At 42.9% G+C, this 22,423-nt stretch overlaps 1 protein-coding gene across 1 annotated transcript in view; it reads right to left on the bottom strand.

Annotated features, from left to right (window-relative positions):
* VAV3 (vav guanine nucleotide exchange factor 3) overlaps window positions 1–22,423 on the bottom strand; it is a 315,966-nt gene that overhangs the window by 20,962 nt on the left and 272,581 nt on the right. Inside the window, exons 21-24 of the mRNA XM_066352215.1 lie at window positions 11,490–11,555; window positions 7,311–7,345; window positions 4,888–5,004; window positions 4,230–4,317 (exon numbers count right to left, since the gene is read on the bottom strand). Of these exons, the coding sequence (XP_066208312.1) occupies window positions 4,230–4,317; window positions 4,888–5,004; window positions 7,311–7,345; window positions 11,490–11,555 (306 nt within the window). The remainder of the gene's footprint in view (window positions 1–4,229; window positions 4,318–4,887; window positions 5,005–7,310; window positions 7,346–11,489; window positions 11,556–22,423) is intronic.

Genomic DNA, 22,423 nt, shown 5'->3' with positions numbered 1-22,423 from the left:
TTTCCTTATCTCGCTCTGACAGAGGTGTCAGCAATGCAAGTCTCTCTAAAAAATAATGAGAGCCAGTCATCCCCGTTACCAAGGAGACGGGCAATGGAGATGATTTATAAACAGCATTTGGACCTGGATTGGCTGGCGTACATGAAAATTAGAAGAGAATGAATAAACGCCTTGTAATCTGGATCCAGAAATTCATTTAACGTTTGCATTAAACAACTATGGAAAACACCAATTTCTGACTCACCCAGTGGATGGGAGCCCGAGGGGGGGGGGGAGTTAGGCCACAACCACCCAAGGCCCCTCTTCAATTGGAGGAACTGGTCAATTTAAACCAAGTCCCGGAGTCTGCTTGTGTAATACATCCTTTCCGGGTTAAAATGAAATTCCGGGCCCTAAGGAGTTTCACAGGGAGTGGAATATACCTCTCCCGCCAGTGATGGGAGGGTCATGAACTATTCTGAAGAAACAACTCAAGACCACAGACCCTACTTATCATGGGAATTGGGCTACTTGACAAGGATGTGATTAAAAACATCCATGCGATTGTGTGATCCTGGCTTAGAGAGGCCCTTATGCTGCCAGAGTGATGGTGCCTATTAGCCCTCTAGCTCCTTCCTAAGGGTCTGGTTACTAAGAGACGCCATCCTTTCTAATCAGGGGTCCAAGCAGTATTTCCTAGGTTAAGTTCAAAGGCCGGCACCAGCCCTGGCCGGTTGGCTCAGCGGTAGAGCGTCGGCCTAGCGTGCGGAGGACCCGGGTTCGATTCCCGGCCAGGGCACACAGGAGAAGCGCCCATTTGCTTCTCCACCCCTCCGCCGCACTTTCCTCTCTGTCTCTCTCTTCCCCTCCCGCAGCCAAGGCTCCATTGGAGCAAAGATGGCCCGGGCGCTGGGGATGGCTCTGTGGCCTCTGCCCCAGGCGCTAGAGTGGCTCTGGTCGCAATATGGCGACGCCCAGGATGGGCAGAGCATCGCCCCCTGGTGGGCAGAGCGTCGCCCCATGGTGGGCGTGCCGGGTGGATCCCGGTCGGGCGCATGCGGGAGTCTGTCTGACTGTCTCTCCCCGTTTCCAGCTTCAGAAAAATGAAAAAAAAAAAAAAAAAAAGGCCGGCACCCTTGGGAGGTTCTCGGTACGGATGTGCGCACTAATTTGAAAGCGCGTTTAGAACAGTGGCGTCCTTTTTGAATTCTGAAGAAAATACGGTGGTTTCACAGGGGAAGGACTCTTCCCCTGGGAAGGACTCCACGGAAGTGTGTTCAACAGACGAACCGACTCCCTGGGCGGGGCAGCTCCAGGCTGGCTCAGCTATCTCCTCATCATCCGTTAACAGTCATCTGCCGCACTTGGCAGAAGCATTTTTCTAAGTCTGAGATTTTCCAGTTCCTTATCTTCCTTTCCTTCTTAACAATTACAGTCAGGAGCCGCTTAATGATGGGAATGCATTCTCTGAAAGGCGTCCTCAGGCGATTTTATCGTGCTAAGCCATGCTCAGGGGCCCCAGGGAGCAAAGCCACCCGAGATTAAATCAAGCACCGGAGAAAATGATGCCATCAAGAGACTGTGAGCGGGGCCGCTGTCGACACACCCCGGCACGCTCGGGGTACAGCCAACTGTTTGTTTTTTACTAAGTAGAAAGGGTGCGCTCTAAAATAATGATTAAAAGGACAGTAGATATGTAAACTAGCAACAGTGGTTGATTGTGATTACCAAGCATTATGCGCGTGCTACACTTTTTCTACAACCGGTGGCGCTGTAGGTCTTTTTACACCAGCACCACTGCAGACGCGTGAGTTAATGCATTGCACTGTGACGACCAGGAAGACACCAGGCGATAGGAGTGTTTCAGCTCCATACTCATCTTAAGGGACCGCCGCTGCAGACACGCTCTGTCGTGGACCAAAGCGCAGTTATGCAGGATCACAGCACAGCCTTTGTAGTTTTATCATAGCTTTATTTTTAATTCTTAATTCCCTCCCAGGAGCCCACTGTGCTATATCTGCTTCCTCTCAGAAGATCCCCAGCTGTGGAGGAAAAACTAATATGTGTGTGTCCAGCAGGGGCCTTCCTGACACTTCACACCCACCCTACAAAGGGTAGCTCAGTTTAGCTCTGAGACCAGCACAGTTAACTGCTTTCCAGAAAACATCACCGCAGAAACGTTCCTTGCTCTCTGGTACAAATCATTTGCATCCTGGGTCTCCGCTGCTGCTTCTGTGGGCAGTGACCAAGCGTCTACATCCACTAATCCGGTCACTGTGGTGTCACTGGCTTTCCACAGAGAACCCTCCTAGCTGCTGCAGGACTTTGTGGAGCTGAACGCAGGTGACAACGCTGAATCGTGTGGCCATTACCCAGGATGATCCCTTTCCTCCTGCTTGCTTGTCTCCTCTGGTGAGAGTTCTTTTTGTGACTCTCTAAGCCGACGAGGCTGGACGTCCTCCTTGGACCTCCAGCAAAAACAAACAAACAAACAAAAAATGTAAGCCCTGTATTAACCGTGACCCTGTGGAGCGGTCTCATTGCTGTCCCCAGAAAGTCCTGCAGGTACCAACCCACGCTGGCGTGCCGTGCGGTGACGAGGAGACACCCCTCCATGCTTTTCTCATGTCTCAGCTGGGGCTGTCACTCGGTATTCGGGCAGCCCTCATGCCACCTCCCTCTTCGTTTTTCACGTCAGGAAGAGGCTCTCGGGTCCGGTTCTCTCTGCGCACAGCCTGCTCGTTCCGGCAGAGCGGAAGTCACCGCCCGCAGGGAGAATGCCTGGGCCCCAGCGCCAGCTCAAGCAAGCTCACGATTTCCAGGACGAGACCTTGCTGCCCAGCCTTAGCTTGGGCATAGGGAACGTGATGTTTACATCCAGAGAGGTCTTATTACTTTCCTTTTAACTCAGGATGCCTCACTCTCTTTAGAACACTGCTTCCTGTCTGGAAGGAGCGCTAAGTTTTGAGGGCAGGCTTACTAAGCTGGCCTCTTCTGTACAACTCTCTTCCTCTCTGTTTTCACTGTGATGTTAACACAGGCAGAGTGCTTTGAGATGTTTTCCGGAAGGCGACAGCCTGTATCATTTGATTGATGGCTCAATCAATGAGTGGTGCTTCCTAATGTTACTCAAAGTGCTTAGCCAAGCCATACAGATGCATCTTATGTCCTGTATCCAAATTCTCCATTGTCTCAAGAAACTCTCTCAAACTTGAGAAACGGACTTGAGACCACATGAAAAGAAATACGAACTTTTTCACCATCAGCAATGCATATAAAGTATCATGAGATATGTGCAATGTTGATAAGACATATACATAAGGTCCTTATACACTAATAAAATCATTGGGGTGTAACTTTTTAAATTGTAGAAATTAATAAAAGAATCTTTATTTCTTCATGTAAAGCAACTTGGTAACAATATTCTATTTCAATTTAAATACGAAGTTCCTATGAGATGGTTGTGTGTTTAACGTTTGCGTGGTGAAGAACATAGATCATTAAAAATAGAAGAAAACACAAGAAAGTTTTGCCACGTGACATTATATTGCATCTTGTATGAAATGAACCTGGATATGAGAAGTGTTTTACCAATTACATTATACCTTTTTATGTTATTTAAAACGCCTCCCTCTACCTGAATGAGGAGGTAGCGGCAGAGGAAGAAAGAACAAGACGAGAGATGCACATTAAACATTTGCTGGGTTTTCGCCAGACCTGTGGTGGTGCAGTGGATAAAGCGTCGACCTGGAAATGCTGAGGTCGCCATTTTGAAACCCTGGGCTTGCCTGGTCAAGTTACATATGGGAGTTGATGCTTCCAGCTCCTCCCCCCCTTCTCTCTCTCTGACTCTCCTCTCTCTCTCTCTCCGTCTCTCCCTCTCCTCTCTAAAATGAATAATAAAAAAATTTTTTTTTAATTTAAACATTTGCTGGGTTTCGTTAAACACAAGGCAAAACACGGAAATAAGTGAAAGTTGATTTACCCTGAGTCATGCAGCGTGTAGCCTCTGCAACAGTCTCTAAAACTGGCAAACTTCATTTACAATGAAAGCCATGACCAGGGCAATATAAAACTACTGGAATTCTTAAAATTAGAATTTCCAGGATCTGTTGAAGAATTATACTATGACTCTTTCCATACAACTTTTTCAGTGAGCAGAATTTCCACGAAACTACAGAACTAACCTGACCTTTCCAATAAGAAAAGAAATAAGGACCACAGATTGAAGAGAACTAATCGATGCTTACCATTAAACTTTTAAATTTTCTATTTTCTGCGATGTGAAATAAGCCATCTCTTGCTACAATCTTGATGTGCTTTGCTTCATTATTGTACCTGTGGGCAATGAATAACTTATGAATATAAATGTGTTTTTAATCAGTAGAAATCAATAATTGCCAGAGGGCATGCCCCAATAACATTATAGGAATTAATTCAAAAGACAAAATGTATACCTATGCCAATACACTGGTGACAGCTAATTAACAAAATATATTTACTAGACTGGTTTGAAGATTACAACAAATATTTGAAGTAAGAAAGGGGAATAGAGTTGACCAATTGTTATGCCCAATGTGTTTAGCACATTCCATTGGAGAAGATAGACAAAACAAAACAAAAATCTAGTAATTTATACTCTTAGAATTTACCAAAAACATACATACATCAAGTCCCCAAAATACAATGTTATGAAAGAGATCTAATATGCCAATTAGCAGCCTGTAACACCTAATACTGCTTTTCTAACAGATATTTTCAAGTATTAATGAACTGTCTGTATAGGAGCAGTATTTCCACTGTAAATTAGAACCTTGGTTTTCAACTTCACCGCTACCCATGTCAGATGGTCTGCGCAATTATGAGAACAGGAAATCTATTTCTGTAAAAAGCACTTGTCCTACTCACTTAATGCTAATTGCATATTCTCCTGACTCTTTGGTCCTGTGCCTCACGAGGTAAGTGCTGTTGACCCTGTTGATGAGCTCCGTCTCTGCCTGCAGTCTTTCCATAGCTCCCGCGTACCTGTAAGAAACAACCACACAGCACGTGGGCGTACTGCCCCCTTCGGGAAGAGAACAGAGCTTCCAGATACGTTATCCGACAGGATTTTCATGTGGTGTGGCCGATCTGAACTCTTTCGACTTCTGTGCCAACAAACGACATTGCTTCAAAAAATAAATAATTAATAATAATGTAGAGAAACACCCTGTAATGCTTCTAAACACAAATGTTCTACAAAGCTAGTCAGAGTCAAGTGAACAATGCTGCTTAACACACAGTGAACACCCAGAAAATATTCATCAACTAAATAAATGGAACAAAGAGAAGAGCCGCTAGGTGTTGGGTTAGAAAGAGAGTTGGAGGGAGTTTAGGGAAGGGCTGTCCTGCAGGACACACACACACACACACACACACACACACACACACACACACCAAAACTTCACTTTTCTATGTACACTATGAAACGAAATTACTTCGAACGTCGTTTTCAAGAAAACTCTAGCAACAGTTTAAATTATGTTTAAATAGTATTTTTTTAGATATAAGATTAATTCTGGTAGTCCACACCTTTGATAAACAATTTTCTTAAGCAATTAGCAGTACTGAATAAAATGCATTTTTAAAAGATTTTTTTTTTATTCAAACCCAGAATTCAGTTCTTCGTAAACTACGTTGGCCTTAAACACACTCAAATTCCATAACAATAACATTAATAATGAAAGGGCCTCATTCAATGTTCAAGTATTCTTTGGCGACCCTTGACATCACATAGAGGCTCAGGTAGCATTTCCTGACAAAAAAAAACACATCAGAAATTTGAGGCAATAAAAGGTAAAGGGAAAAACAGTTTAGGTTTAGACTGGCTCTCTTTCAAAGTTCTTCATAAATTACCACTGCAGAAAACTCTGATTCACATATAGACACATGTACCCACTGTCAGTACCCACCTCTACTACGCACTAAATATTTACTGAAAAGAGACACAGGAAGTATCCAACAAACTTTGTTGAAGGAGAACCTGTGAGGCTTCCCTCAAGACAGAAGTGCTGAGGACATTTTATGCAGATGGTGCCTTGAGATAAAAGCACAGATACCAGGACGCATGAACCGTTAGCGCCTCGGATGGTCTGACCCACACTCCCTCCTCCATCTTCTCGCTCACAACCTCTCCTTCGCTGGTCTCCACACTTCTCCAAGCTCCACGTCCCTGCTCTCACCACCATAGCACTGGCTCTTTCCACGCCATGGTCACATGACAGAAGGTAATTGGCAGGTTTTAAAAATGTCAGAGAGCTCAGGTGGCCTCCACGCTTTGCCGGCTGAACTAGGACTGGATCCTTGCGGAATGTTTCATCCACACACACGTCCCGATACCTCCTTTGAACGCATGTGCTTCAACATCAGGAAAACGCACGTAGATGTAGTCCTTTTAAGTGGAGACTAACACCAAATTCGGGGAAACGGACATGAATTAGTAAGCATGCCCACTCTTCCGCTTGGACAAGCGGTACGGCAACGTACAGATGGCATGACTTGGAACCCTGGCTCCATCTTACTAGTTGCATGACCTTAACCTTTGCTCCCGTCTGCAGAAAGGATAAAAACAACCTTCCTTACGGAGCACACAGAAGGCGCTCAAGACGTACAAGCTGTCATCATATGATGACCACCGCTGTGCTGGATCCTACACGGATCTCTCCCAGTTAAAGATGTCACCGTCCCCTTCAACCATCACGTCTAAAAAGTTAACAGTCACTAGCCACTTTGCTGCCTTGCTCCGAATCAATGGTCACGCCAGCCCCCAAGTGGTGAGTGAGCTGCATACGAACCCCAAACTTCAGATGTGACATCTTGCTCGTGCCTTATCACATATTAGAAAGTATATTTTTATCTACTCTCTTCTATCCTTTTTACCTATTACCTCACTATCCTTTCTGGGCTCATTTCTAGTTTCAGACAGGGAAAGCGTACTTCCTTGTTTCTCTGTTTTAGGGAATCTACTTTGCAAAACGACAAGATACATATGTGCCTGTGTCCCATTCCTTCCTGTGGCTGTTACAGACTTCAAGTTTCCAGTCAAGTATGTGTGCACATGCGCCCACGCAGACACACACACACACACACACACACACACACACACACACACTGAAAAACATATGGAAAGGTCAGCAATGTATAAATTCATGGCGGTGTTTTGTTGCATCTGAAAACACCCTCATGCAGCACAAATGGAGATGGCATGTGGTTCGGCACCCCGACATTTCAGGAGTCATCAAACTACGGGGATGACATTTCAGCTTGGCTGCATAAACATTTTTAATACTTACCAAGGTTGGCAAGAATAATCTACTGGTTTGGGCACCTAGGACATAAAGAGGCAAAAATAGATTGAGTTTACTTAAGGGAAGCTTTTAGAAATCCATCATTAATTCAGTTCAGCTGACTCAGCTGTTAAACCCGAAGTGGCACAGTCCTGGAGCTATCCACCGGCAATTTTACACCGAGTGAGTCATTGCCCGTGTCAGGTAAGTAGAAGATAATTCATCTCACTTTAATTCATTCTTTCATTCATTTCCCTGCCACTGTACTTCCAAGGGGAGAGATAACAGGAGAAATATGAATTGGAAACTTCTGGTATTTATTATCAAGGCAGTTTAATCTTATCGTGGAAAATCAAAGGAAAATATTAGGAAGACCAGACAGCACCCTGCCTTCCCAAGACGTGGGGGAACAGGCAAAATGAACACTACAGACTGTATAGAGCAGGGGTCCCCAAACTTTTTACACAGGGGGCCAGTTCACTGTCCCTCAGACCGTTGGAGGGCCGGACTATTAAAAAAAAAACTATGAATAAATCCCTATGCACACTGCACATATCTTATTTTAAAGGAAAAAAACAAAACGGGAACAAATACAATATTTAAAATAAAGAACAAGTACATTTAAATCAACAAAGTGACTAGTATTTCAATGTGGGGCACCGCAGCCGCAGGCCGGATGTGAGTCATATGACGTGCTTCCGGAGCCGAGATGGGTGCGTCCGGCGTCACCGGAAGTAGTACTGTACGTGAGGGACGCCGTGCTTTGCGTCTCTCACTGACCACCAATGAAAGAGGTGCCCCTTCTGGAAGTGCGGTGGGGGCCGGATAAATGGCCTCAGGGGGCCGCATGCTGGGGACTCCTGGTATAGAGCCTCTTATTGTGTAACACAAATTCTAAAACTCTGGTCTTTGAAGTCTACAATCAGGAAAACCTTTAATTCATGAAGACGTCATTGAAAATACTCATTTTTTCCTTTCCTCCTACAGAGCTTGTCAAAAGAAAAAAATATATATTACATTTTCTACACTAATAAAGAAAGAAAAAGAGATAAATATCTCCCCCCCGTTGTGTATGGGAACTAGAAAGTGAACAAAGGCAATGAAGGTATACTAATATTCATAAAATACCATAAAATGTGTACTCTGTAGAGGTGGTAAAAGTTGATAGGCTAAGACTAGGAGCACAGATAGGTTTTCTCATGTTCAGAAACCTTTCATGAATCCCGTGAGTCTTTGATAGATACACACCACGGTATCCCTGGGCCTTTTTTTTTTTCATCTGATGATTAAAAATATTGTTACCATCATTTTTAACAGACAAAGCTATCAGAAATACGCCTGTTTTCGTAACAGGCTGTTTCTCTTTTGTCCTTTCGGATTAAGAGTTATAGATCAAAACTAATTATCTTATTGCTCAGAACCTCTCTAACGTTATCAACATTGAAATATTTTGACCCGTTGCATTTCATTTCTTATTTCACCACCTGTAAAATCCTGATATGTCGCAAATGACACTGGAAGCAAGTGACACCCCGTCAAACCCTGCAAACGTTTTTCTTACGCCCTTCTGGTTTCACAAATAGAGAGAGATCTTCCACAGCTTCCCTTTTGATGTTAAGACACAACGTGGCCTCAGAAATTCGATGGGAAAAATATGTCCTCCTTCCCTCGCCATCTCTGCGGTCTTGAAATGTATGTTTCTTCCTAAATCAATCTCTCTCTCCCCTGGTGCTATCATGTAGACCCTGGGTCCTGTCTGGACACACATTTCATAGATAAGACTACAGATCATTTCCTCCTGATTCTCTCCCATCTTCGAGCCTGTTCTCATTTCTGACCATCTGTCCCCTACTGCCTTTTTCGGCTTTCGACGTCGGCAGTTGACACGGTGAAACTTCTGCTAACAGACAGGTCGTTTCGAAACAGATTTCATTAGGATTCCCGCATGTAAAATAAAATACTGAAGATATATGCTTCTTGCTGAATGAAGTACATCCCATAAAAGTTAGATGGGACGGTCAGAGGCGAACCTTCCATCTACGTGGCTCAGAACTGCTCCGATCTCGGAGCCGGTCGGCAAGTCTACCTCACACCCGGCTTGCTTCTGGACCTAAGGTGAAGAACTCTTATGGGAAAGCGCTTTGTGCTGTCTTCCCGACCCAGATGCGGGAGGAAGGCAAGCTGAGCTTCCTCGGTGGGATGTTTTTCTCCTCGCTCACCGCCCCCCCGCCCCGGGGCACCCAGATGCATACACAGACACCCACGTCAGCACCGGAATGTGGCTCGTGTGGCTTGCAGCTTGGTCTCCGGTCACCAGACTGCCGGGAATGAAGTGACCTCATTGGTATTCCCTCTGGGTCCTAGGCACTATCTGTACACCTCAGAACTTTGGAAGAGACGGATGTGGCACACGCAGGAGAAAAAAGTTTGAGCTTCCAAATGGAACAGTCAGCATTACTCACGGGCCCTGGTAAGCCATGTGTCCCAGGGTCACGAGAGATGCCACCTTCCAAGTCAACCTCAGCCTTCCCCTCACTCATCCTATAACCAGCAGATAAATCTATAACTTCATTAAGTAAGCAGTACAGTTTTAATAGCTATTTATTAGCTGTTAAGCTATAAAAAGTCACAGTTGGTTGGGAGTCCTACATGTGCTATGTATTCCTCTACAACTCTTCCCCAGCTTAAAATTCTGAACGTAGTATTTCTCCCTCTGCTGACTACATGGGTTGCCAAACACTATTCAATAGGCTCCCATAAGCTGACTTAATTAGTATCTACCACTGTTAATCGCCTACATTCAGCCAAGGACTTCCGTTTGCTTTTCACCCCTTCGTTCATTCATACAGGAAAAATGTATGAAATATCTAATAAGTGCCAGACCATTCCTAAAATAAAACTTCCAATGCTCATTTTACCCAATATTCAAGGCACAGCAAAAATAAAATAGCACTTAATATATATAAAAAACTTAATGTTCTTGATCTGCTGACTTCTGGTTCCCAAACGTCTTCATGTAAGAATGTATATGTCATGTCCTGCTACCTACCTGCTTACACATATGTGCCCCTGCTTTAAGCAGAGGAAACCTGAATCTTGTTCATACAAATGACAGAAAACCAGCTAACCAATCCTTTTTGCTAATCTAATTCAATGAGTGAACTCTGACAAGTTTCCAAGATAGCAGCATAAGATTTAAAAAAAAAAAAGTGTGACATCAGATCATGGAGTCAACAGAACAGCAAATGCTTTTAGACTCCTTTTGTTTTTGAAATTGAGCGGAGTAAGTTATTCCACAGACTACATTCTGAAATCAGGATAGCAGAGCTTCATGTTCATAATGTTAAAAATATGCTCCAGTTTAGAAAACTGGAGAGAACTGAGATACAGCAAGCAAGATAGATTAAGGGTGTTATTGTTTTTTCTTCTTTCCAAACCATCAACTCTGTTATATTAGTAAAAAACACTTCATTTACCAGTCAAGAACTTTGTTTCATAGAAAAAGCCACCGTATACACCAAATTATGATAAAATAATGTCAACCCTAAACAGTAATTTATAAATCTCATGAAGCATACTCAGTAACTTTTATGTTATTTTATGTTACAGTCATCCATTCTAATATTTGAATATTCACTTTTCTTGTATCTATCGAATGTGTTTCAGAAAATGTCATTATAACATTAAATAAAGAACAATGGCAAACTAAAGCACAATGGATTTAGATATTTGATTAAAGAATTTGTGACTCTCGTGCTTTGTGGCATGCTTTCAAACACACTCATTCTAGTGTAATCTCTCTGTGTAACCCAACGTGACTATGAACAGATTAGACCCTACCATCTCACCTCATTGGGAAAAGAGAAACGTATAGTGCATCCCATCTGTAGTATTGGGTTATTCCTTCCAAAACCTTATAGACAATTTAATTTTGCAAATCCTACTGAGCTAAATTTTCTTCTTTCCTATATTCCCCAACATTTAAAAATATTTCTAACAATCAAATCATAACAATTTTAGACTTGTAATAACCATGCATGGCCATAACATTCAAACCTGAAATAATATGACCAGTCCAGAAAATATTAACATAATTAGCAGGCAACCAGACCAGTACCTGTTGTATATTCTTGCACAATTAATTACAACATAAAAAATAGAATAGAAGAAATAAAATATACTTACACATGGGCAAGGCTTGACAGCATCACTTGGGAAAAATCCAACCTCTCCAGATGCTAAATTTCTACCCTAAATTAAAAGAAAAATGCCAATATGAGAACAAATTCACTACAAATGATAACCCCATACTACTATGGACACAGTATCTTTACTCAGAACTCTCAGCATTAGTGACATGTTCTAGGCAACCAACTTCCTATGGCTCTAAAAGAGAAGCATTGCCAGAGAGGTTCCACACTCGTTAAATGTTACATGTGGTTTCAGATCACGATTATAAAATAAGAATTTAAGTTTGGCTCTCCAATCTACCATTCTGTTTTGTTAACTTTACATCCCTCGATCCTGCACAGAGACAGTAAGTAATATTCTATTTTTCAATTTCATAATCCTTAATACAAGTAGATCATATTGGCTTTGAGTAGGCTCCCTAATTCACTAGAAATTCAATTTACATGGTTACTTACTGGAGTTGCTAACAGAACTCATGAGAATGTTCCTCTAAGAAAAAAAGACATTTCAGACACGTAGAAATGGAAAACATAGCATAATGTGACGTCTTTAATGAAAATCAGATTTGGGAAAGAACTGGCAAGTCACAGAACCAGAATTCAAATTCAGACGTTCCAACTTCAGGGCTCTGTACCCTCCCTCTACAAGCAAAAGACACAGAGGAGGCCAGTGGGCCATAAAGCTCACAGGTAGCAAAGAACCAGTGTGACTGTGATTATCTAAACAGGTCACTGGTGATGGGGTTTCAGTCAAGGGCTAGGGCTGTGTACTTCAGGAGAATTAAACTGGTATCAATGTGCAAGCTGGCTTATAGATGGACATGTAGGTGAGGATGCCATCAGAGAACTGGTACTATGGTAAGAGGAGAAGGCCTGGAGAGAGAGACATTCTCTAAGTGCAGTGTCTTGGACTTGCCTTTGGATTAGACAAGCGAGGGGAAGACTATGGTAGTGAAAGACTGGTGGGGTGGGAGGAGTCAAGGACGGAGATGACTGTTTAATCCATCCAAACACATTTAGATGGCATTACTCAGAAGAAGACTGTCATGGGAGAAAATGTAAGAGAAAGAAGAGGGGAAAGAGAATTGATAGAAATTAGTGTGTAACTAGAGGTGGGAAGGAACACAAGGAAGGAGAAGAATCTGACTACGGAATAAAGAGGGCACCTTAACTAATACAAGGTCAGAAAGAAGTGTTTCTTTCATTCGCAGGTATTGACTGAGTCCCTCGTGGTGCTCAGTTTTAAGCATGGCACTGAGATACAAGCAAATAAAGAATGACTGGGGATGATACAGCCAGCTAGACTGCTATATATAAATGCAAATATATACAAAATATCATATAAGGGCGTGTCAGTGGGAACCACATCCTGATGGAAGCTCAGAAGAGAAGAGGAAAGGGTGATTGTTTTAAGAAAAGTAAAGTGAGACCTCTGACGGTGCCCAAAAGGAAGTAAGAAGACTTCGCAGGGGAAAGCCTAAGGAGAGGGCTTCGTCGGGGTCTTTCGGAACTGTCTGAAGAGGCAGCAACAACGCTGACAGATCACGGCTGTTGTAAGAAGGATGGACTGTGGATTCCCAATCTTCATCAGGCAAAGAGTCAAAGGCCCTAATCTGTGCCGGCAGAGTTTGGAGAAGCAGTGATGTTTTGGGGACAGTGCCTGTTGGCCACATAATGGCAGCCATGCCCTTGAGATGCCATGACACAGGATTCCTCACACAGATAGATACTTTCCATTCCTCCACCAACACTCGTTCACCCGTCACCTCCTCTGCTACCTCTCTGTAAGACCTTCCTCAGTCTGCCGGTCTTAATGCCACCCTATTCTCCTGCCGCCCCTTCTCTACCTTCCACAGGGCCTATGCCACGTGGAATTCTTGCTTTACATGGGTCTTTGCCACTACTAGACCCTGAATTCTTTGAGATCCAGGACAAACATCTTAGTCATTCATTTTTTTAAAATAACAGAATGTCTGACGCACAGCAAGGACTTAGTAAATGTTTATCATTTGAGGCATTTCTCAACCTCATGGCCCTGGGTCAATGAGTGGCATGACCTTAACTTCCTTTCCATTGAAAAGAACAGAATGCATCGCACCTTGTTTGTACACAGACAAGACGTGAGAAGCATGCAGCTGCCTGCTTCTCTATGAAACTATTCTTCTAGGGACCCCACTGGGCCTAGGCCTGACATTTGTATAAGAAATGTGTGTTGAAGAATGAATGCACAAAACGGAGAGAAAGGAGGAAGGAGGTGAGGCCGCGAAAAATGGAAGAGGAGGAGACGCAACTGGCGAATTTTTTAATTTCTGAAGGTGAATGAACTGACCCATCTTCTTCATCCTTTTCCTTTTTTAGAACCGAGGGCTCCACCTAAAAGGCCCTGATGGGAAAAGAAACCGACCTGGACTGCGGAGGAAGGGGTCATCATGGCTGTACAATGAATGTCCTAAAACTAGGAGGACCGTGTAACTTTCTATCCAAACCAGACCTTTGGAGAGGAAGGGGGTGGTGATTACTGACTACACCAGGACACCAGGCGGAAGTGGGGATCGGTCAGAGTAAATCAGGACACACGGTGACTATGCAAAACGCCATTGTGTCCTTTCTCACTGTATTTCAAAAACACTACTGGGCGGCGGGGGAGGGGGGGCCTCTCGGGTGGGGGAAATTTTCACTAAGCCAACTCCCAAGGTCGTTCTAAATTGTCTTTTCCTTAATGAAATACCATAACAGCGCAGGTTACATTTCTTTCATGGTCACAGACATCCCTTAGATGACAAAGATGTGAGGGATAATTTCCCAGAGCTGATCAGATGAATAACGTCCCATTTCCTCCCTAAGTCCTGTGAGATGTCCGTCGTGGCTCCGGGAGCCGGGGTGCATTGCAGTCAGTGATCTCCCCTTCCTGAGGGAACAGCCAGCCCACACCACTGGGAAGGACCATGTAGGCGGGTGTCTTTGGCTCCCGATGGCTGTGTGTGGGATGTACATTGATAATCCATTAATGCTGGTGGGGGGGGGGGGGAGCAGCTGTCAACCCCCCCTCCCACCTGGATGGCACTGCAGGCTCTCGCTACGGAATACACCATTTTCAAAGCCAACGATTTTGTGCACCTTCCAATTTGATCTCTCTTTGAAATGCTTGCTAACCTTGATGGGAGACATGTAGCTGAATTTCTTTCTCCTTTGCATTCCTGTGTGGGCATTTTATTCTGGGTCAGATAATCAACTTGTCATTCCTTTTATGACTATTCCAAATGCCAGAGATAGGGAGCCCTTTTTTTAATTTTTTTTCGTTCTCCTTCAGTCTGATATTGGTTCTGGTGAGTCCCTTAGCTACTTCAAGGTCAACTTGAAAACATTTCTCTTTCACGGTGATGTGTCATCTGATGTACCCTGCAGTGCTATCTTTATAATACCTTTATCCTGCAGGGCATTCTCTAATATTGTAGTATTGTGACGTGACTTTTGTACACTCTGACAATACAGGTTGGGTCATTTTTATGAAAATATTTTCTTTGGAAAGAACTTGAGAAACTGGGTTATGGGGCTGTCTGTGGTAAGAAAAGATGCATCTTAAAATTTTTTTACTAAATGCATTGGAGCTGATGTGAAGCAAAAGAATATTAAACTGTAATTCATAAAATAATAATGCTGTTTTTTTTTCTTCCTAGAAAGCAAATTGCTTCCTGTAGAAAAATGTTTCAAAACTGAAATTATTGACAACTTTCCCTGCAATTTCTGAACATCATCAATACAAATGCATACTCAGACACAAAATTATTTCGAACTGACCTTAGGTTATATAACTATTTTTCATTTTTCTTCCACAAGAATCCGCAGTGAATCATAATGAATTAAAACTGTTTTAAACATGCTGGAAAAAAAATGCTATTTACAATCCACCTGTACAGAGAAAAATGTGAATGCATGCTAGGACGGCAGAGCAAAAACTGCAATTTTTTTAAACCCATAAACAAGGATGGCTTAAAATGGCAGAGACTACCCTGTGAAATTCTTAATCACAAACTGCTTGGCTCCTAACTTTGTAAAAAGGAGACAGAATTGCTTTAAGAAAAACACAGTGTCTTCTCCCCGTGGGTCATTTATCCCCGCACAGACCCCTGGATCAGAGCTGTAATGCACTCTGGAATAGCACGGAACCATTCGAAACAGATGCGGAGGCTGGATGTTAAAAGGGACGGATTAATGGTTATTTATGAAAGACTGGAAATTCTCCCAAGTTACAATGCCCTAAATGTTCTCAATGTCTGCAGGACGGGGCTGTGGAGATTACTAAGCAATTCATCACACAGGGGTAATGGCCAGCGTAACTGTCACCCTGCCCGGTCACTCTCAAACTGTCAGAAATACACAGTCTGAGTGTGTGGGGAACAAGACCTACAGGGTGGCCATGAATTAAAGTAATAGAGGCAAATATACAATTAGTTTACTGACTGGATGGGTGGATGGGTGGATGGGTGGGGGAGGGTGAGGTAGGTGGGTGGGGGGTAGGTGGATGGGTGGATGGGTGGGGGAGGGTGAGGTAGGTGGGTGGGGGGTAGGTGGATGGATGGGTGGGTGAGTGATGTGGGGAGTGGGTGGGTGGGTGGGTGGGTGGGTGGGTGGATGGGTGGACAGACAGGTAGCTTGTAGAAAGCACTATTTTGGGGATTACTCTGACAGGTTTTGTGAGTACATACAATGAAACCAAAGGACCAGAAAAGGAGAGAAGACCAGGACAAAGACCCTGACTGCAAGTGGCCTTTGGTGAAGAGTGATCTGTGACCATAGCTGCAGCCATCTTGCAACCACTGTCATCAGGTAGCTATGGATCAGTGTCAGTTCTTGGAAAGCATAGCAAGACTGCATCCCACAGTGGGATGTGGCATCAGAATTGCTCACTGTTCCGGGTTCTGCTATTAACACCAGTGCCACCTTGGGCAGATCTCAACAGTAACAAGGATCATGACAAGATGTGCCACACAGATGCCTCACCAGGGCAACAAGGATCGAAGAATTCACATGAGTGAAAATACTTGGTAAACACTAAAAATGCCTACTTTCCATTTTTCCCACAATATCACTTTTTAATTTTTCTTAATTGACTTTTTTTTCACTTTTTTGAATTTTCAGTTTTTTGGTTGGCCACTGTCTTCCTTACATTTAGGCAAGTTTGCTAAGCCACAAATAACAGAGACTCCCATACGACTTCCATCTGAACAGGAAAAACTGCATTCCAGATCATCCAATTCTTTATCTCAAATGCCCTAATGCTTTCTTGCAAGTATGCACATTCTTGCATCATAATTGCTTCCTTTATGATTAGTGAGATCTACATTTTTCCACTAGCGTTCACCTTGGCAATTTGCTAAGCACAATTGCATATGGTTCTACTACTGAATGGTCATTACAACGAGTTCCAAAATGTGCACACACACACACACAAAAGAACAAAACCATAAGGCATGAGCGTGTATCACTTCTTAGTCAAAAGAGAACAGAATCTTTAGCTTTTGTCCAATGTATAAAACAGGAAACACGTGTGAGGTTTTATAAATGGCTGTATGAAATTTACAGCCCTGGTATAGTTCATTTATAGTTAAGTGGCTGTCATGGGCTTAGAATTTGGAATAACAAAAAAGAAAATATTTGCATCTCGTTCTAGAATCTTTGAAATTTATCTTCAATTTGTAAGGGTTTAAAAGCGTACCGAGTCATCAAAACAGAGGACAAATCCCTCAATTTTATTTGAAGGTTTTTCCAATGAGCACAAAATTGTTTGTGTTGGACTACACCTCTGAAGTTTTGGCAGACGCAAGCGTCAAAAACTCCAAACAAATTAAAAGTTGTGAAATGACACTAAACCCACTGAGAAGCCTTAAGCTGTATTTCCACACTTGCGAGCTGTGACATGAATGTAACAACAGAATGAAACTTTGTAAAATATTTTTCTTCTTATCCAAAAATATATGTGGTGTGAGCTTCCTGGAGTCCCCCAGCAGGGCAGGGAACCCTCTAGTTACGGGTGACTTGAGGTCTTTTCTCCAAAGTCTCCCTGGGTAAAATACTGGGCATGATGCAGCCCTAAATCACACTCTTATAACTGTGTTTTTCTGGCAAAGACAACAAGAGAATACCTTTGATGAAAGAAAAAAACAAGCAAGCAAAAGCCAATTTTCATGTAAGCAAACCAAACTTTGAGTATAGTTACTCGATACAAAATCTGGAAAGAAAGACAAGGTTTTACTACCTTTTGGAAAAAAAAAAATCCTATTTGGGGAGCAGCCATGTAACCCCCAAAATAAATCATTATTTAACAAAAGTCCAAAATATAGAAATTTGCTTTTCTAATTAATGGATGTTTTCCAATCCTTGGTGATTTTAATCATGAAGTAATCACAGAGGAAATATTCTGAGGAATAGTTGCCATACTCATAATGCAGCAATAAAAAATTATTTTTTTTTACTTTCCAACCAAGAACAGCATTAGTGCTTTAATGAAAAGCATACTGACGTCCTAATACGCATGAGGCACTCTGCTAGGAACCAGGGGATTAAAACTGAGTGAGTATGGCCACCACTTTCAAGGGTCTCACTCAGATAATGTCATTTCCTTGATTCGCTTTTGCTTTGGTTATTCTATAGATTTTTTTTTACAGAATTTTGGGTCAGAAAACAACAATCCAATGAGATAATCATTAGATATGGATAGAGAGCAGGGAGCTGGTGCTCTATTCCTGGGCTTCTGACCTTGAGGAAGTCATTCCACCTTTCTTGGCTTCAGTATTTTCCTCTGTGAAGTGACACTTGGACCCATGGATTTCTGAGGTCCGTGTGACCACCAAAGCTCTTTGCTTGTCTAAGAGCACTTTTCCCAAGTCCCTATAGTTCTCCAGTTAAGTTACTGTTACCAAGAGGTATTTGATCCACAAATTCTTAATGAGGGATATTATGTGTCAGTAATTTAATCTGTGTGTACTTGTTTACAGAAGATAAGGACATTTCAGGTCCTTAAGGACATTTATTTTAATTCAGTCTGAAGTTCTCTATTATCCAGGGCACACAAGATTTGACTTACTGAAAATTATACTCATTCATTCATTCTTCTGGAATTCAAGTAGCCAGGAATAATTAAAATTCAATCTATGTTATAATCTGGTAAATTATTTTGCCCCAAACCCTCCAGGGCACACGTGCATGCTCTGCTGAAACCACTGTGATACCCAATCAATAGTCGTGTCAGATGCAAAATGGAGCCCAAGGGCCCATGGAAGGGACTCTGTGATTGACACAAACATTTACTAATTATGGTGGACCCTAGCTTATGTGGCTAGAAAAGAACAGAAGGAGAGGGGACCGCAAGAGAATTCCTCAGAACTTTCCCCTTCATATTGCTGCTCTCTATGGGGGAAAGAGGAGGTAACACTTCACCATCCAAATTGGGACTTAGCTGGTGGTGTCCTCATCTAGGGACACTGTCACCTACATTTCGCCCTCTACCGGACTTGGGAAAAGTACCAGGAGGAACTGTTCCCCAGAAATGTCCATCTTGAGAGAAAACAGTTAGGACCTCACCCACTTTGTCGGGAGTCTTGCCAAGTCCCAGAATCCAGTCTGTGCACTTGGAAACATTCCTGCCAACTCCCTTCAGGATCTATTCAATCAAAGCCAGTTGGCAATCGCCCAGAGAAAATGTTTCTTCCAGGCCTTTCCTACTAACATCTCTCATCTTCCATAATCACCTCTCCCAGCCGGGCGGGGCCTCTGCTGTTCGATTACAGGCACTTCTCCTTTCCTGTAATTAGGGACCCTGATTTAACTCAATATTTTCAGATAAACACCTGTCGGAATAAAAGGTCTCATGATTACAGGACAAACGAAAACAAAACAAAATAAAGCCTCTGCTCTTTTGCACATTAGCTTTTGATTCCCCACCTCCCCAATGCCCAGGTGGGCTCAGCTGCTCCACGTTTCACACAAGGGACGGGACGGGCAAGTGGTGAGAGGCAGCTTGGAAGCAAAGCCAAGGTCAACGGAGGAACACCGCGAAGCTAGGCTCCCGCAGAAATCCAGTTCAGCACTTCACAGAGAAATGCCCTGGGTAGGAATGTGAACTGGGGGGGGGGGGGGGGGGGGTGGAAGGGAGCAAAACAGCTCCCAGAGATGTTTACTCTCTGGTTTCTGACACCGAAGCAATGGGTCTTCCGGTATCCATCATCAGTTTTCCTCACAAAGGAGATTTGATTTCTTTTTAAAGATATTTCTTTAGTGTTCTTATTTGCCTCTGCCTATATGGTACAGCCAGACACTTGAATTTTAGATCAGGAGAAAAAAAAAATTACACAGCTTTAGAAAATTTTACTGGAGCCAATATTCCTGTGTGGTCCAGAAGGGACTAGAAAAGTCTCCTTTTAGACCAAGGACAAAGCTAAAGAATCCTTTGAGTGACGGATGTAACTACTAAGGTTGCAGAGAGAGGTTCTGGGTGGAAAGACCTAACTCCGCCCACTGTACCTAAAACCCCGCCCGTTGTGCCTCAAACTCCGCCCACTGTCCTCACTTCCCAGCCCTCAGAGGATCTTCTGGATCAGGTCCGGTGTTAGGGGACAGATCGTGTAGGGCTCTCACACAAAAGTCTCTAAAAATTAAGAATTAAAAAATATTTTTTTTAAACCAAACTGATAACCATTTTCCCACTTCTGGAAAATGAGGCATAGCTTTCAAAAACCATCGACTACCATAAGAACATCCATTTTTTTCTCCTTTTCAATTTTCTTTCAAGTTTACGTCCTATGATTTTTACAATACCCCTGTGAGTCATTTACATGTTAGACTCTCCATTTTACTGGTGAGGCATTTGAGGGCACACGGTAAAACAGCTGTAAGACGGTTCCACGAGAACAAAAATGAATTTAAATCTGATGAGATGGGTGAATATTCTAATGGCCTTCCCATTAACATCATAAAGTATCTTGAGTTAATACAAGGTGAGTTTGCAAACTGGGAAGTAACATCTAAGGAAACAGCAGCTCCGAACAGTTCTGCGTTCTGAACCCGCCGGCTGAACGCCTATGCCAGTCTAGGCACTAGAGATGAAAAGGTGGGTGCCTCAGCTCTCGTCAATCTGGGGTGCTCTAACCAGGCTGGGGGAATGGGTACAGCATGATGTAGGTTCTGGCAGAAGCCCTCATGATTCAGGGACAGCGACCCCAGACCCGAGCCTTGATGGGAAAAGAAAGATTTAGACATGAGAATAGGAGTCAGAAAGGACATTCCAGGCAGAAGGTAAAATATATGTCAGTGACTGAAGGCCTGAGAACACACATACATCTCTTATGAAAAACATTCTTTTCTGAGTGAACATTTCGTGTTTTTCCCCAGGTTAAAAGGAGAAAACCATGTGTGTAAAACAGAACAGAACAAAACAAAATCGCTTTGATTGTTGCCTGTTTGAACACAAAATACAGCAATCATGTGGGCAGCAAAAATTCTTGACAAGGTAAGTTACGACCCGCTGCACGCATGACACTGTATCTCTAAGGCTAGGATGGCGGAAAAGCGGAATTGAACACTGCACCACCCACGGCCAAGCTGACAGCCAGACCTCCCCCTGCTCCCGGCCTCCGGACTCAGAGTGAGTAGGGTGCTTCCTTCCTCCTGAAAACTACCAAAAGCTCAATTTATTTGCTGACTTTTTTATTCCTTCCTTTGAGGCAAAGACTTAAAGCAAAACACTTCCCCATAAAGCAATGTTTTGTTTCCTGACTGTTCCACCAACACAGAACTAAACTGCTTTTAAAGCTGTGCTTTTCTTAGAGGTGTTAACAACCGTAGACAACTCTCCTGAAACAGAGGTAGGATGGTCTAATGTGTAGGATTCAAGTGGGAGACCAGAAGTTTGGAAGACAGATAGCCTGATGTTTATTCTGCAAATGCCACCCTGGGGATGGATGATGCACATTTGGCCCTTTAAAACCACTGAGCTAATTCACCCTCTTTATGGAGATCGTTGTGAATTAATCAGAATGTGTGTAAACACATTTTCACCTCTTAAAAGAAAGATCATGTATGTAGACGCCTGATCTGTTAAGTGTGAAGTATCACAGCTATTTTCTACTTTATTTAACTCGCATTGTGGATAAAAATGCATATATTTGGCACACTGATTACAGTTCTCCTGCTTATAATTGCCTTTTGGTTCCAATTAGCTTATAAACTCCTCCCTGTGGAACATTTGGGTACTCGTAAATGACAATGGAGCAAAAAAAAACCCGTGATAGAAGACGCAGAATCCTCCCTGTTCCATGAGCTTAATTCTAAGAAGCGATGTGTATAAAGCCTCCTACTGTATAGGAACCATAGAAGGCATGCCACGATTTTACATGTGCCTGTTTCTCTTGCTCCCTCCTCCCACCACCCCCGTAAGTATAATCTGCACCTTTTCTGGAAAAAAAAATAAAGTTTCCAATAGGAACAACCTCTTTCAGCCTAAAGTAATGTTCTCCTTAGTTACTAAGTCCTAATGAACGGCCTAAAAGACAGGTTTACCATCAGTCAGTGACAGGATCAGAATGGTTCTCTGTGTTGTGATGCTCTGTCGGAAACTGTGCCTTCCACCTGCATTGGGACCTACCCTAAACCCTTCTTCTATATTCACTCCACTTGAAGACAATATTACAGAACTTTCAAGGAAAAGAGAAAGAGAACAAAGAAGAAAAGAGAACGCTGCCAAAGAAATCTTTTCAATGCAAAGATTTAACAGGAAACATTTTTACAGCTCAATTGGCCACTTTTTGTTTGAAATAATAATAAAAATGCAGATAGTCCACTCACTTCAACAGCATTAGAAATTACTGTTGTTATAATAATAACGCAGACTAGACTTTGAATCGCTATTCAAACAAAGTTCTTGATAGATAGTGG

The sequence above is a fragment of the Saccopteryx leptura genome, chromosome 11 (assembly GCF_036850995.1).
Source record: "Saccopteryx leptura isolate mSacLep1 chromosome 11, mSacLep1_pri_phased_curated, whole genome shotgun sequence".
Lineage (NCBI taxonomy): Eukaryota > Metazoa > Chordata > Mammalia > Chiroptera > Emballonuridae > Saccopteryx > Saccopteryx leptura.
The sequence above is the reverse complement of the archived record's forward strand: the minus strand, read 5'-3'. Positions and strand labels throughout refer to the sequence as shown.